Source organism: Canis aureus, chromosome 16 (genome assembly GCF_053574225.1).
Source record: "Canis aureus isolate CA01 chromosome 16, VMU_Caureus_v.1.0, whole genome shotgun sequence".
Taxonomy (NCBI): Eukaryota; Metazoa; Chordata; class Mammalia; order Carnivora; family Canidae; genus Canis; species Canis aureus.
This window is the reverse complement of record NC_135626.1, coordinates 6469672-6486237: the sequence shown is the minus strand read 5'-3', so window position 1 is coordinate 6486237 and position 16566 is coordinate 6469672. Positions and strand designations below refer to the sequence as shown.

The 16566-nt window shown below is 49.7% G+C and overlaps 1 protein-coding gene across 2 annotated transcripts in view; it reads right to left on the bottom strand.

Moving 5' to 3' along the window:
• MIGA2 (mitoguardin 2) overlaps window positions 1-12743 on the bottom strand; it is a 28866-nt gene extending 16123 nt beyond the window's left edge. The window contains exons 1-7 of one of the 2 annotated variants that reach the window (XM_077850987.1): window positions 12608-12626; window positions 9581-9653; window positions 9175-9401; window positions 7647-7857; window positions 4993-5105; window positions 3997-4114; window positions 3484-3620 (exon numbers count right to left, since the gene is read on the bottom strand). In XM_077850987.1, the coding sequence (XP_077707113.1) occupies window positions 3484-3620; window positions 3997-4114; window positions 4993-5105; window positions 7647-7857; window positions 9175-9270 (675 nt within the window). In that variant the 5' untranslated portion in view covers window positions 9271-9401; window positions 9581-9653; window positions 12608-12626. Of the gene's footprint in view, window positions 1-3483; window positions 3621-3996; window positions 4115-4992; window positions 5106-7646; window positions 7858-9174; window positions 9402-9580; window positions 9654-12607 lie in introns of both variants that reach the window. The other variant, XM_077850986.1, reaches the window with a different exon arrangement.
• Between the last annotated feature and the right edge of the window lie 3823 nt (window positions 12744-16566).

Genomic DNA, 16566 nt, shown 5'->3' with positions numbered 1-16566 from the left:
AAACAATGTGTCTACGCAAAAACCTGCACAAAACAGTCATAGCAGCATTACTCATAAGAACCATAAAGTAAAAACAATCCAAATGGCCAACAATGAATGAATGAATAAATAAAATGTGGTCTATCCATACAACAGAGTATTACTCAGCAATAAACAGAAATGAGGTAGTGATCCAAGTTACAAGGATGAACTGAAAACATTATACTATAGGAAAGTGGCCAGTCATAAAAGGCCACAAATCATGACTCCATCTATAGAAATGTCCAGAACTGGCAAATCTACAGAGATGAAAAGTAGATGAGGAATTGCCTAAGGCTGGGGGTGTGAAGGGATGGAGAGTATCTGATGAAGTATATGGGACTCTGTGGGGACATGATGAAAATGTTCTAAAATTAACTGTGGTGTTGAACACACAACTCTTTTTTTTTTTTTTTTTAAGATTTTATTTATTTATTCATGAGAGACACAGAGCAAGAGAGAGGCAGAGACACAGGCAGAGGGAGAAGCAGGCTCCACTCAGGGAGCCTGACGTGGGACTCGATCCCGGGTCTCCAGGATCACTCCCTGGGCCGAAGGCAGGTGCTAAACCACTGAGCCACCCGGGCTTCCCAAACACATAACTCTTGAATACACTAAAAGCCAATGAATGGTACAATTCAGAACTGGATTGAATTGAAATGAATTTCATGGTATCCAAGTGATATTCCAACAAACCTGTTAACCTTTTTTTTTTTTTAGGACAGGAAAACGTCCGGAAGGATACTAAGTGGCTGCGTCTGGATGGAGGGTTATAATAATAATATAATAATACCGACAACGAAGATCATTTATTGAGTACCTACTTTGCACCAGGATCCTAGGGCTGGCAGTGGCCCCCTGCCAAGGGCCCCAGTGCTCGGGGAACCGAGGGCCTTGGCCCACGGCACAGAGCAGGAGCTGCCCGATCAAAGATCAAAGACTGGGTCCTTTTCTCCCCCACTCTTTACTATTTCTGTGTTTCTCACTATTCTTTTTTTTTTTAATTATTTATGATAGTCACAGAGAGAGGGAGAGAGAGAGAGAGAGAGAGGCAGAGACAGAAGCAGGCTCCATGCACTGGGAGCCCGACGTGGGATTCGATCCCAGGTCTCCAGGATCGCGCCCTGGGCCAAAGGCAGGTGCCAAACCGCTGTGCCACCCAGGGATCCCTATTTCTCACTATTCTGTAAGGAATACTTCATAGCCTTCACGATAAGAACAATGAAAGTTCTAGAATTTTAAGATGCAGTATAAGTGATCAATACCATTTTGGAAATAAAGTTGCCTCACTTCCTTTCCATGACCTAACAGTCTTGCAGGCATCTACTGTCTGCCCACAGACACAGTGACCTGATGGTAGCTGCGCCCTTGGGCCCTGGAGGTTTTGTTACCCCCCTGCCCCTCAGGCATTTCTCCTGATGTCCTCGTCCTGTAGCTACAGTGCTCCTGCTTGTATGGCAGGCTCTCAGCTAATGTCCCCAGCTGGGGTACAAGGAACTGGTGACCAGGCATGTCTTCACCCTTGTGTTGCAAACTATTTCTCAGGCTCCTCTGCCAACTGGCTCATGGCCAACAGAAGCATAGCTGGAAGAAGCATGGGATGGTGCAATGGGCAGAGAAATTCCCTTCCCGGTCCTGCCTCACACCATATAGCTGCCCCATCCTACCCAAAACGGGATGACCCCTGCTGGTAAGCCCCACCAGGGTTCTAGGTTCTGTGGCTCCTAAGCTCTGGCACACTGCCTCTTGCCCTGGGCTCTCAACTCCTCCTTCACCTGTGCAACCAATTCCCTGGGTTAAACTCCTGATGTTACCTTGACTGACTCTCCAGATACTGTGAGACTGCTCCCTGAAGAGCTGGACTTTGTCCTCGCTCCAGCAGAGGACAGGGGCTCTTAGGGTTGCTTTTTGTTTAAGATTTTATTTATTTATTAGAGAGAGAAAAAATGAGCAGGGAGAGAGAGGCAGAGGGAGACAGAGAGGGAGATGGAAAAGCAGACTCCGTGCTGAGCAGGGAGCCAGACGCCGGGCTCGATCCCAGGACCCTGGGATCATCATGACCTGAGCCAAAGGCAGACACTTCACTGACTGAGCTACCAGGCACCACCAGCCCTTTTTTTTCTTTAAATACATAAAAGCATAAAAACTAAAAGAGAAACAGTTCACAATCCTACCACCTATACAAAACCCTGCCCACAAGTGTGACTCAAAATCAGGAAGGCCAAACAGTAAGGCACAATAAAAGCCTTTTCCACCTTCCCCTGTAGATCCCACCCTCATGGATCACTGTTAAGAATTCCCTGAGCGGGTAGCCCGGGTGGCTCAGCGGTTTAGCGCCGCCTTCAGCCCAGGGTATGATCCTGGAGACCCAGGATCGAGTCCCACGTCGGGCTCCCCATAGGGAGCCTGCTTCTCCCTCTGCCTGTGTCTCTGCCTCTCTCTCTCTCTGTGTCTCTCATGAATAAATAAATAAAAATCTTAAAAAAAAAAATTCCCTGAGTTATGAGTCCAGAAGGAAGTAAAAGCGCACATACATACTAGCAGTTACCCACAGGCACATGTGAGGCATGGATGTATGTCTTTCTGAACCCGTATACACACGGGTTATACTATACACATTCCACATCTTGCTTTTTCTCGCTTAGTGACATACTGTGGAGACAGCAGCCCAGGAGCCTATATGGATTTCCCTACACCTTTTAATGTCTGTATTGCAGACCCCTACTGATGGACATGTAGAGTTTCCGTTTTTTTCTGGTTTCTCATTGTGACAAGATAAAGTTTCAGTAAACGTCCAGCCTGGATGTGTGTTTGGTATGCTTTATGCAAGCACTTTTTTTTTTTTTTTAATTTTTATTTATTTATTTATTTATGATAGTCACAGAGAGAGAGAGAGAGAGAGAGAGGCAGAGACACAGGCAGAGGGAGAAGCAGGCTCCATGCACCGGGAGCCCGACGTGGGATTCGATCCTGGGTCTCCGGGATCGCGCCCTGGGCCAAAGGCAGGCGCCAAACCGCTGCGCCACCCAGGGATCCCTATGCAAGCACTTTTTATGTTAGCTTTTTTACTTTCTCTTTTCTGATAGTGAAACAAATCCTGACAGTACCAAAAAAAAACATCGAAAGGAAAAACAAGGCAAAGGCTGTGTGGTCCCTTAGCTGAACACAGGCCAATTCTCACCAGTCCGTCATAAATGGCACCTTTTCCTCACATAGTTGGGGCTGGGGCGTGCTCATCACCCTGGATTACTGACTGATTACCAAGCAGCATGTGCTAAGCACCTCATGTGTGCATTCTACTTGGCACAATGACATCCTTGTGGAAGGGGAAGCTCCCATCCAGGAGGACCAGAGAGCACCCAGCAGAAGCCGGGGGCTGCCACACTGCCTCCTGGAGGCTGGTTGCCTCTTCACCCCACCACCAGCCCCCTCCAAGGCTGGGATCTATGGGAGACGACCGCCTACCTCAGATGGTACCTCCGAAGCAGTCTCGGGGTTCCGTAGGCTGTCCCCAGGTGTGGGGGTGCGGCTGCTGTCCCCTCTCTGCCCCACGCTCAGCGCCTGCTCCCACTTCTGTAGCGCTTCCTCGAACAGCTCCATACCTGAGCCCGGGCAGGAGGACAAGGGAGAGTCTGGCCTCAGCAGAGGAATGCACCCAGGCCCCACACTCCAGATGGCATCAGAAAAGCAAGGGGGCAGGAGAACATGAAAGGTCATAAAAGGCAGGACCGTGTAAGCCTGGTTCTAGTCACTTTTCCAAGGCGGGTCAGTTCACAGGCCTCCATTCAGACCAGACTTGTTCCTGGAGACTGTCCCGTAGCCACAAATAGCTAGAAACCACCAAATGAGGGTCTTGGGGTCAGGAGTGAGATTGCAAAAGAGCACCTGGAAAAGTGCCCTGAGCCCAGCCTGGGCTCCCAGGAGGAGGCCATCCTTCCCTCCAACTCTGCCCCAGGAGAGCCCCTGGCTGGCCAGTACCTTGCATGTAGAGACTCTCCGCATTGCCGTCACTGGCGGTCACAGATTCTTCCATCCCTCTGGTGTCCCATGGTCCTGAACACGCAGCCATGGGGCTGGATGAGTTCACTGCTACCATCTGGGAACAAAGCAGCACAAGGACCCAAGGGCAAGGGGTAAGGCCCCCCAGACTCTTTGCAGGACCCAAGCCCTTCCCACGGCCTGATCATACATGGCACACCCTCTCCAAAGACCATTCTGGAAGAGAGCCTCCGGCACTGCGGCCAAGCCTCCAGCATGGCCTGCTTCCACCAACTCTAACCACGAGATGGCACTTTACAGAAATCGCTGAACTGGGAGGAAACAGAGGCTGATGCCCAGCTCAGGAGCCAGCAGCCTCCTACAGAAGCTGTCCTGGGCCCGTTCCCTGCTCTCAGGCTCTGCTACAGGTCGGACTAGGAAGACACGGAGCAGCCACCACCACAGGACAGGGCAGGGCCCACACTTGCCACACTTCTCGCCCTGCCAGGACGGGGGCTCCTCCAGGGCAAGAGCCATGTCTTCCTCACCGCTGAGTCCCCAGGGCAGAGCCCAGCTTAAAGCTTGAGGAATGAATGGGTAACCAGGTGAGCAAATGAGCCCAGAGCCCCTCTGCAAGAGAAAATCTGCTTCTCTTTGTCTCATTTCTCTCTTTATCTTCAGCAGAGTCTTTGGTACAAAGCAGATGCCTGTGTCTGATGAACCAAGGAATGAACTTTCATAGACAAGTATCTCCCCAAGAGACCACCAACCTCTCTCCTGCCCCACCCACCTTTCTTTTACTGAAGTCTGGCACTTGGTAAATGATCAATGACAATCTCTGAAAGCCTGGACGGATGAGTGAATGAATGAGAGGCTGAACAAAATTTCTCTGGTCTTCCTACTAGTCTGCAAGCATCCTGAGGGCAGAGACTCGAGCCTACTCAGTATACCAGGGACTGAGCCCAGAGCCCCTAGTGCCCTCCCCCAGGGAGTTACCGAAGCCAAGCTGTGGCAAGATCCCGAGTGCTTGCTGGGCTCGATGGAGGAGATGCCACTCAGAGTGTCATTGCTTTTGCTACTGGGGCTCTGCATCCTTCGGCTGGAGTAGCCTGTGAGGAACAGGAGGGCAAAGAGCATGCTAGCTTCGAGTTTGAGCCTTTGCAGAGGCTGTTCTCACCACCAGAAAACCCTCCCTATCCTCATATGAAAGCCTGTCCCCCTATCCTTTAAGTCAAGGTGATAGCAGAGCACCTAAGCACATGCACTTAGCAGAGTGCTATGCCTCTGCCTGGCGTCCTGCTCACCACCATATCCCTGCCATCTAGTGCAAGGCCTGGCCCGGAAGGCCCCAGATCTGCCAGATAAGCCTGAAAAGGAGGTCTGGCAACTGCTCCACCTACTTTTCATTCAATCTCCCCTGTGTTGCTGACTGACTGATTTGAAATTCTCTTCCTTCTAAAAGGAATTTGAGACAATCACTTATTAAAATACACATGAGGGCAGCCGAGGTGGCTCAGGGGTTTAGCGCCACCTTCGGCCCAGGGCATGATCCTGGAGACCTGGGATCGAGTCCCACTTTGGGCTCCCTGCATGGAGCCTGCTTCTCCCTCTGCCTGTGTCTCTGCCTCCCTCTCTCTCTCTCTGTGGGTCTCTCATGAATGAATGAATGAATGAATGAATGAATGAATAAATAAATAAATAAATAAATAATCTTATAAATAAATAAATACACACAAAACATTTTTTTAAGTAAGAAAAGTAGGGGACGGAAAAGAAGGGAACACCAGAGGTGGTGGTGGTGATGGTACAGGGTAGGCAAGTGAGAGGCTGGCACAGAGGCAGCTCCAGGTGTCCCAGGAGTCAATGGAAACAGAAACCCAGCTACATCAGCACTTCTCTGATCCTGTTCTAGATTAGTCTAAAAACTTCTTTTTCTAGTTGTACGAGAAAATTTCCCTTTTGCAATGATTAAGTCATAATTAAAATTCATTTTCACGTGAGAGTTTTCTTTTTTTTTTTAAGATTTTATTTACTCAAAAAAAAATATTTTATTTACTCATTTGAGAGACAGACGGGGGGGGGGGGGAGAGAGAGAGAGAGAGAGAGCGAACAAGCACAAACCAGGTGCCTCTCCTTTTTTTTTCTTCTTTTTTTTAAAGCAGGCTCCATGCCCAGCGTGGGGCTTGAACTCATGACCCTCAGATCAAGAGCTGCACACTCTACCAAATGAGCCAGCCAGGTACCCTAAAGGGAATTTTTGCTTCTTAAACCAGGTTTCTGGAGCCCCCGGGTGGCTCAGTCAATTAAGCATCTGCCTTCAGCCCAAGTCATGACCTAGGGGTCCCAGGATCAAGCCCTGCACTAGGCCCCTTGCTCAGTGGGGAGTCTGAGTCTCCCTCTGCCCCTTACCCCACTCGTGCTCTCTCTCTCTCAAATAAATAGAATCTTTAAGAAAACAGAAATCCGGGCAGCCTGGGTGGCTCAGCAGTTTAGTGCTGCCTTTGGCCTGGGGTGTGATCCTGGAGACCTGGGATTGGGTCCCACGTCGGGCTCCCTGCATGGAGCCTGCTTCTCCCTCTGCCTGTGTCTCTGCCAATCTCTCTCTCTCTCTCTCTCTCTCTCTCTCTCTGTCTCCCATGAATAAATAAATAAATAAATCTTAAAAAAAAAAAAAAAAGAAAAGAAAAGAAAACAGAAAACCAAAAAGCAGAACAAAACAAAACAAAAACCAGGTTTCTCCCACTCAAGATGAGAGCCTGTGAGGACTTCCTGCCTCAGAACGAAATCCATATGATATTCAAGAAACGCAAACACTGGTTTCCTGGGTTACAAAATGAACAGAGGCGGGGTGGCTCAGTCAGTTAAGCATCTGCCTTCAGCTTAGGTCATGATCCTGGGGTCCTGGGATCGATCCCCCCATCAGGCTCCCTGCTCGACAGGGAGTCTGCTTCTCCCTTGCCTCTGCCTGCCACTCCCTCTGCTTGTGTGCTATCAAATAAATAAATAAAATATTTAAATTAAAGAAAAAAACACAACAGCGTCCATAAGGGTTTTGAAAGCCACACCCACAGACACAAAACAGCTCAGAGGCTACCGGGGGCTGCAGCGAGAGGGGGAATGCTGACTACAAGGGACATGGGAGGACTGAGAGCATGGCAATACAGTTCTTGATGTGGTTTAAATACTAATATGGGTGTTACACAAAATCGCATAAAGAATTGTAGGCTGAAAAAAAAAAAAGAATTGTAGGCTTAAAAGGGTAAACTTAACCTTTAAAAAACAGGGGGTGGGGGCTGGGGTAACACTATCCGGCTCAGGAACCACATGGCCCTTCTTGCTCCTGCACCAGGAGACTTCCCTCCCTGGGCACAGGAGCGTCTCACCAGCTCCCTCTGGACACGGATGTTCCCAAAATGTCCTCCGATTCTGAGAACGACCACGACCAACAGGACACGTGCCTCTGACAGCATCACCCACCAAATCCTTGACTTTGCTGATGACTGAGGGAAGGGTCTATGCCATCCTCGCTTCACAGAGGAGGGATACTTGGCTCGGAGACAGGACGTCACTAGCCCAAGATCCAACAGTGACCAGGGGCCCAGCTGGGACCTGACTCCAGGTCAGGCCCTCCCCGGGCTCCTCACACTTACCTTTCTTCACCGATGGGACCTTCCTGGCCATGAGGATGGGGAGGGGCACCGTGCCCAGATGTGCGCCTCCCATCTCGGGGCCGACCTGCTTCTTCCTCCGCCGTCGCCTCTTCAGCTGATGGGCAGCCAGGGCCAGGGCCACTGTCCCCAGTGCAGTGGCAAAAAGGACCTTCCGTAGGCCTGGTGTCAATCGCAGCTGAGAGAATGCAGACTGCAGGAAAAGAGGGAGGCAGCTAGACTACATCTCCCTGGAAGAGCTCCCTGGAAAAGGTGAGCAGAGCTGTGCTGGGGAGCACCTGAGGGGCACAGGATGCCTCAGGCACTTGGGGGCTATTTGCTGACCAGGAATGTTGGGAGAGGCAGCCACCCCCCGAGAAGGAACCTGGCCAGCACCTCTGAAATGTGGACCACAGAGATGCAAAAAGGGGCCTAGCGGAGGGCACCTGGGTGGCTCAGTGGTTGAGCATCTGCCTTTGGTTCAGGTCATGATCCCCGGGTCCTGGGATTGAGTCCTGTATCAGGCTCCCTGCAGGGAGTCTGTGTCTCCCTCTGCCTATGGCTCTCTCTGTGTCTCTCGTGAATAAATAAATAAAATCTTAAAAAAAAAAAAAAAAAAAAAGAAGGGGACTGGGGACAGCAAAATGACAATGCCAAAGAGATCACATCTGGGGGCCAGGTGTCCCTAACTCCATCAGTCGTGATTCTAACAGCCACAGTGACTGAGTACCTATTATGCCAGGCACTGCACTAGGATTTTACCTGCACTCCCTGGCTGGATGCCCATCATTTTCCAGGTAAGGCTCTGAAGCTCACAAAGGTTAAGATACATGCTCAAGATGATGGGGAGTCAGAAATCGAATCTAGGTCTCCTGACCCCATTTCTTTTCTTTCTTTCTTTTTTTTTTTTTGGTTAAGATTTTATTTATTCATGAGAGACACAGAGAGAGAGAGAGAAAGAGGCAGAGAAACAGGCAGAGGGAGAAGCAGACCCCTTGCAGGGAGCATGATGCGGGACTTGATCCCTGGACCTAGGATCATGCCCTGAGCTGAAGGCAGATGCTTACTGCTGAGTCACGCAGGTGTCCTTCCTGACCCTATTTCTTAATGACTCCTTGAAGTTGGTAACATTCACTCCACCCAACTGCCACATCTGTACAATTCCCTGCACTTCACTCACTGCCTGCTGAACTCGGAGCCTCTCAGGTGGGGCTGCACCCTACAGAGCAGAGCTTTAGGAAGTGTCAAAAGACCTGGTCAACCACTAACATTTGGGGCTGGCAGGGAGGGTGTGACTGACCTCTTTTATAGACTGAAAAACTGAGGTCAAGGGTTCACCTAGCCCTATGGTAGAGACCAGGCTTGGGGCTCCAGACTCCTAACCTAGTCCTTCCTGCTCTGCTCAAAGAAGACACCCCAAAAACCTGGGGCCACAATGAAGGACGAGCTTTCCCAAATGCTAGGGACCCTGGGATGAGTGGCTCACTGTCTTAGAGACAGAGGGGTAAAGGCAGGACCACAACCTTTTTACCTGCCCAAACGTTGTATACAGGAACACAGGGATCTCGGCCACCGTCATGGCCAGTGCCTGGATCATGGACATGCCCTCAGTCCTCCGGAATGCCATGGCAGGACAAGCACCCTCTGGTCCAAGAGCTTCCAAGGAAAATGTCTTCAACTGGCCGCTGGCTGGGTCCCATGCACCGTCCACGCCTCAGAAAGACAGGGACACACATACCAGAGGGTCCTTCCACAGAGCTAGGAGACAGATGACCAAGTCAGACACCAGAATATGCTCAGGTGAGCACAGCAAAATGCCCATAACAGTGCCCTGAGGGTAAGTGGGAGCAAAGCCTATCTCTGGAATCGCAGGCCTGGAATCAGCCCCCCTCCCTTCTGCAACCACCAGCAGGAAGGCAGCCAAATGCCCCACATACCTTCTGCCCGCCCTGAGCCCCAGGAGCAGAACACAGCGTCTTTGCCATTTTGGCCCAAGAACAGACCCAGGGCCTGGGAGATAGATAGGTCACTCTTAAACTCAGGGCTTTACACCACACTTGCACAATCTTTTTAATCCGTGCTCCATTGGCTACACAAAACCGCAGGCCATGAGAGGGTCAGGCCCCTGACTGGGAATCATTATATGCTTTTCATTTCCCACAAAGCCAAGAATGTTTTTATTTCCTGTGGACTATGTTATGAAAGCAGCAGGGTGTTTTCCCTCAAATAACGAAAGACACTACACTCACTATGTATATATTTTTAAAATATTTTATTTATTTATTGGGTAGAAAGAGAGCGTGCAACTGCACAGGCAGGAAGAGTAGTAGAAGGAGAGGAAGAAGGAGGCTCCCTGCTGAGCAGGAAACCTGATGTGGGGCACGATCCCAGGACTCCGGGATCATGACCTAAGCTGAAGGCAGATGCTTAACTGACCGAGCCACCCAGGTGTCCTGCTCTATGTACATAGAGCACTGGGTTCTTTCTATGTGTTATTTCATGGGATCATTACAACTCTGTGAAGGAGATACTACCTAGACCCGCACCCCATCTCCGCCAATTTCCAAAGAGGAAAGCGAGTCTCGGAGGGGTTAAGTCAGGAGCCCACACTCATACAGCTAGTGTGAGGTAACATCAGGAATTGGACCAAAGTCTACTGGACTTTAGGCTCTGTGCTCAGTACAACCCTTCATCTAAATATGACATGGAGCAGGAAGCAGCAAGCCCCAAAAGAATCACAAACTACAAGGGCAACGTTCCCCTGGGGCCTTCGAGACATCCCCACCCCCAGAGTACCCCATTGCCCCATTCCAAGGCCAGAGAATAAGTGGCTTGAGCACACAATGCCCCATCCCCAAGTTCCTGCAGAGCACTCCCCAACTGCCACCACAAAGACCAAGGATGCCTTCAAGGTCTCCTGGGACCTCAAGCAGAAGGAATACACAGGCCAGGACAGACCCTATCAACCTGGGATGGCAGCCAAAGTCACTGGAGCAGCACAAGAAACAGCTTCTCTCCCAGTGAGTGGGAAGGATGGACGATCCTACCAGTGTAGCTCTAGCGCTGGGCCGTGTGGATGAGGGGGGCGAGCAGGGGAATAACCAGTCTAGGACCAAGGAAATGGTCATGCTGTCAAGATAGGAGACATCCTGGGGCGCCTGGGTGGCTCAGTGGTTGAGTGTCTGCCTTTGGCTCAGGGTGTGATCCTGAGGTCCTGGGATCAAGTCCCCCACTGAGCTCCTTACAGGAAGCCTGCTTCTCCCTCTGCCTATGTCTCTGCCTCTCTCTGTGTGTCTGTCATGAATAAAAAAAAAAAAAATTTTTTATGATAGTCACAGAGAGAGAGAGAGAGAGGCAGAGACACAGGCAGAGGGAGAAGCAGGCTCCATGCACCGGGAGCCCGACGTGGGATTCGATCCTGGGTCTCCAGGATCGCGCCCTGGGCCAAAGGCAGGTGCTAAACCGGTGTGCCACCCAGGGATCCCCATGAATAAATAAAATCTTAAAAAAAAAGAAAGAAAGAAAGAAAAAAGATAGGAGATATCCTGCCAGGAGGCTGCGAATTGAGATGTGACCTCCAGTGATCAGGTCCCAGGTTCATATCTTAAGCCAACCCTCTCATTCCCCACAATCTGGTCCAGACTTCAGAGAGGGGGAGACAAAAATACCAACGCTGGAGGATCAGCAGCCACTATTTCCCCAGCACTTATACTATAGGCCAGGCTTGGAACAGGCTCTGGCTGGGAATCTAGTCGCTACTTATGATGGGGAACCTGAGGCCATCAGAATTAAGTGACCTGATTGACCCTGCTAACCGACTAAGCTGAGATGTGACCTCATCTGCAAGGGATCCTAAAGCTACGGTGTTTCCCGAGTCGCCTGCTACAGCAGCCTCATCTCCCTCCCTGCCACATCTGAAGGACTTCGGGGCCCAAGTGAGAAGCCCATATGGAGCCACAACAATGAGCCTAAACACAGGCTCCAGGCGTGAGACGGGGCTGGGAGGTCTGGTTACTTGCCTGCAGGAGAGTCAAGAGCAGCCTCTGCTGCTCCAGATAAGAGGAAGAGTGGCAAGTGCAAGGCGACAACACTGGCCCCCAAGCCTGCTTCACTCCAGGGCTGGATCCAGGCTCAGCTCAACCATGCCCTACGCACTGACACAACCGGGGGAGAAGCTTCCTCTTCTCCATGGTGACAGCCTGTAGCACTGCTCCCCATCTTGTGCACACTTCCAATGCCATTCCCCGCTGGGCAAGTCACCCTATAACCTTGGTAGGAACCTCTTCATTCCATCCTCGCTGTGGCACCTACAACATCCTCCGCCTGACTGCCCACACTTTCCGGAGCTCATCTCCTCCCTTGCCCTGGGCAATCCTATTAATGACTTTGGCCTGAGCAGCCCGTCTTTCCTCCTTGACCCCAGCAATGTCCCGGGCCCAGGCACTGAAGGGCCCTCTGCCCAGTCTCTGTTCATTCCACCCTAAACACCTTACCAGTTTGATCAAGCTGGGTACTGGGCACTCCTGCACTGGACCTCAGCAATATAGCCCCCTCTTCACAATTTGCTCATCGCATCTCAGACATCTCCCTGTGCAGCCCCAGTTCAGGCCCCCTCTTCTTTTGCCCGACTCTCGGAATATCCTTGAGGGTCGTCCAGGTGCCCACTGGCACCATACACGGCCGGTGCACCTGCTCCCTCCATTCCGGGTACTTTCCTAGCCCGGGTTCGGGTACCCGCGCCCCTGCAACGTTCCAGGTCGGGGCATCTCCTCACTGACCCGGCTCCTTCCGTTCTACCTCTCGCGCCTCCCACGGCCCGGGTACCTGTTTATTCCAACCTGGGCCCGGACACCTGCGCCCCCACCCAGTTCCTTGCTCCGACCCGGCTCCCGCCCGCCGCAAGCCTCGGTCCCGGGCCCTGCCGCGTCGCCCGCCGGACTGGCTCAGCCCGGGGCGCCACTCACCCAGGATCCCATCGCCGCGGAAGGGCAGCGTCTCCTTCCCCGGGGCCCGCGCAACCAAGCCCGGGGCCACCGCGGGGGGCGTGGCTTCACGCAGGGCCAACCCCCGCCCCCCTTTGCCCAATGAACGTCGCCCAAGCGCTCCTCGGCGCTCCGGCCTCTGGCCAATGGGCTGGGTCACGTGACGGCCGGGCCGGGCCTCCCCGCCCCCTGCTCCGCCCCCCAAGTGCGGTTGAGGCGCGGAAGTGCCCTCTTCTCCCCTGCCATTGGCTGTCGCGGTTCGATTGACTCGGGAGGCCTGGGGCGGGGGGGGTCGGGGGGCGAGGCCACTCTTAAAAGGGGCTGAGGCGGACGTCTCTGGTCTCTGGGGGTCTTTCTGGGAGGGACCCGAAAACTGCCCGAACCCTATTGTGCTGCTCTGCTCCCGCCTGGCCCCGCACGAATTCTGCCCGCGCTTCAAAGGCCCGTTTTCTTTCTTCTTTTCTTTCTTTTCTTTCTTTTCTTTCTTTTCTTTCTTTTCTTTCTTTCTTTCTTTCTTTCTTTCTTTCTTTCTTTCTTTCTTCTTTCTTTTCTTTCTTTCTTTTCTTTTCTTTCTTTTTTCTTGGTATCTGATCACCTTCCATATTTAAACAAATTTCTCATTCTCTACTCTCAATATCTTGGCCTGCCTTCAAGGAGAATCCTGCTAGCCTTGACATTTCTACTTCTTCACTTTCCATCCACTGACCCTGCCCTGTTCTTTCACTATTTACTCTTCTTTTTTCTTTCTTTCTTTCTTTCTTTCTTTCTTTCTTTCTTTCTTTCTTTCTTTCTTTCTTCTTTCCTTTCTTTCTTTCTTCTTTTTCTTTTCTTTTCTTTTTTCTTTCTTTTCTTTTTCTTTCTTTCTTTCTTTCTTCTTTCCTTTCTTTCTCTTTTTTCTTTCTTTCTTTTCTTTTTTCTTTCTTCCTTTCTTCTTTCTTTCTTTCTTTCTTTTCTGTCTTTTTTTTTTTTTTTTTTTTTTTTTTTTTAGGCGAAGGCCCCGTTTTTGAATGTCACTGCCTCTGACTTCTCACACATCTTCTTACACCAAACCTAGCACTCTCCACTTTCTTTCGGGGCTGTTTACAAGTTGCCCTTAGCAGACATTGTCTCGCCGAGAGTTGAAGTCACAGGTGATTGTGCCCAATGGTGCCTCAAACGAAACACCGAAACATCGGGTTTGGAATAGAGCCTCCTTGGGTTGGAGTCAAGTTTCCGCGTTAAGCTCTGAAGCTCACGCGGTGCACCCCTCTGTTAAATGGGTGTAGGATTCCTACCTTGCCAAAGTCACAAGGCTTTGGTGAGGCTTGGAGAAAACTGTGGCAAGTCTTTTCATAACTGCGACGAAGAGCTGGGCATCTAAATTTTTAAAATATAATTATCAGCTAAGTCACAGCCTTCATTCATTCGACAATTAATATATCTTTCTGCTGGCCAGACACACGGATGCACAGTGGTGGGCAAGATACATGGTGGCGCCAGGGAGCTCACAGGAAGCAGATACATAATTACGACGTTGTGTGATAGTTGCTCTAATGGGAGAAACTCAGGAATGTGGGGATACTGAGGAGACACCAGGGCTTGCAGGGGGAGGTAAGGGACTCCGGAAACAAAGAGATGTCCAGATTGCAAACCTGAAGGATGAACAAGAATTAGTTGGGTGAAAGGGAGACAACAGAGCATGCAGGAGCAGCATGGACTGTGACCCCCAAGGCAAGAGAGAATCTGGCATCCAATGAGCCAAGGAAGAGGGAGCCAGAGCAAAGAAGCATGGTCTTCACAGTTGGACTGCCTGTGTTCTGGGCTAAATCTCCCACTCTCAATCTGTGCCCTGTGACCTTGCGCAATTCACTTAACTTCTTTAAGCCCCACCTTCCTCACCCCTAATAGGAGGAGGAGGATGTTTTCTGAGCTGTTATGACCATTCTCAGTGATTATTCACTTAAAAGTGCTCAATGCTGGACCTGGCATGGTCTCAGAACATTTGGGCCATTGCTATTAAGAAAACTGTAATAACCAATTGTAAACCTAGATAAATAGATGAAGCATATAAACTGGGACAGGTGTAAGTAATAACTACTGCCTACTGTCTCTCTCTCCTATTTTTTTATTTTTTATTTTTAGTAGGCTCTATGCCCAACATGGGGCTCAAACTCACAACCCTTAGATGAAGCATCACATGAGCTACCAACTGAGCCAACCAGGCACCCCATTCTCTCTCCTTTTTACCCTGTTGTGTTTTTCTTTTTTTATAATAAATTTATTTTTTACTGGTGTTCAATTTACCAACATACAGAATAACACCCAGTGCTCATCCCATCAAGTGCCCCCCTCAGTGCCCATCACCCAGTCACCCCCACCCCCCACCCTCCTCCCCCTCCACCACCCCGAGTTCGTTTCCCAGAGTTAGGAGTCTTTATGTTCTGTCTCCCTTTCTGATATTTCCTACACATTTCTTCTCCCTTCCCTCATATTCCCTTTCACTATTATTTATATTCCCCAAATGAATGAGAACATATAATGTTTGTCCTTCTCCGATTGACTTACTTCACTCAGCATAATACCCTCCAGTTCCATCCACATTGAAGCAAATGGTGGGTATTTGTCGTTTCTAATGGCTGAGTAATATTCCATTGTATACATAGACCACATCTTCTTTATCCATTCATCTTTCGATGGACACCGAGGCTCCTTCCACAGTTTGGCTGTTGTGGACATTGCTGCTAGAAACATCGGGTGCAGGTGTCCCTGTTGTGTTTTTCTTTCCAGGACTTTTGTATAACATATTTGTTTGCCCAAGGGAGGGACCTTGTTTTGTTTACCTCTCCATCCCTGGTACCTAGACAGTGCCTGGGTCACAAAGACTTTCTCCTTGACCAAAGCTGACTCAGGCTCCTCTGAAGCCATCTGCTCAACGAGGTCGACCTTAGACTTCCATCTGTGTCCTTGTAGAATCCAGTTTTAACAAGAATTCCCCACCCTTGGTATCTGATCACCTTCCATATTTAAACAAATTTCTCATTCTCTACTCTCAATATCTTGGCCTGCCTTCAAGGAGAATCCTGCTAGCCTTGACATTTCCACTTCTTCACTTTCCATCCACTGACCCTGCCCTGTTCTTTCACTATAAATCTCCACTTGTCCTCGTTTTATTCAGAGTTGAGCCCAATTTCCCTTCTCTACTGCAAAATCCCCCACTGCAGTGGTCCCTCTTGAATAAAAATCTTCCTTACCATCTTTAACAAGTACCATAAATACTTTTTAAAAAGATTTTATTTATTTAGTTAGTTAGTTAGTTAGTTAGAATACGGAAAGGGCAGAGGGGAAGAAGCAGATTTCCCACTGACCACAGAGCCTGATGTGGGGCTCAATCTCAAGACCTGAGCTGAAATTAAGAGTCGGACACTGAACCCACTGAAACACCCAGGCGCCCCAAATAAATTTTTTTAAAGATTTTATTTATTTATTTATTTATTTATTTTATTTATTTATTTTTATTTATGAGACACACACACACATACACACACAACACAGAGGCAGAGTCACAGGCAGAGAGAGAAGCAGGCTCCATGCAGAGAGCCTAATGTGGGATTCAATCAGGTCTTGGGCTGAAGGCGGCGCTAAACCACTGAGCCACTCGGGTCGACCTACATTTTTTTTTTTTTTTAACAGTGCTTGATTGTGAGTTATTGAATAAGTGAACATATAAGTATATTGATATATGCCTGTGAAGATGATACGGCTGGATGCTCAATGAATGAAATAGACCACCACAGGCAAACTTTGGTAAATAAATGAATGATCAGTACAGATGAATACAAGCACATAATATAATGATGGCTCCAAATAGCTAATAAACAAAGACTCTTAAATGGGTGCACATTAAGTCACCTGGAAGTTCCCAAACTCCACCTGCCTGGGCTTCATGCCTGCTAAGAGAACCA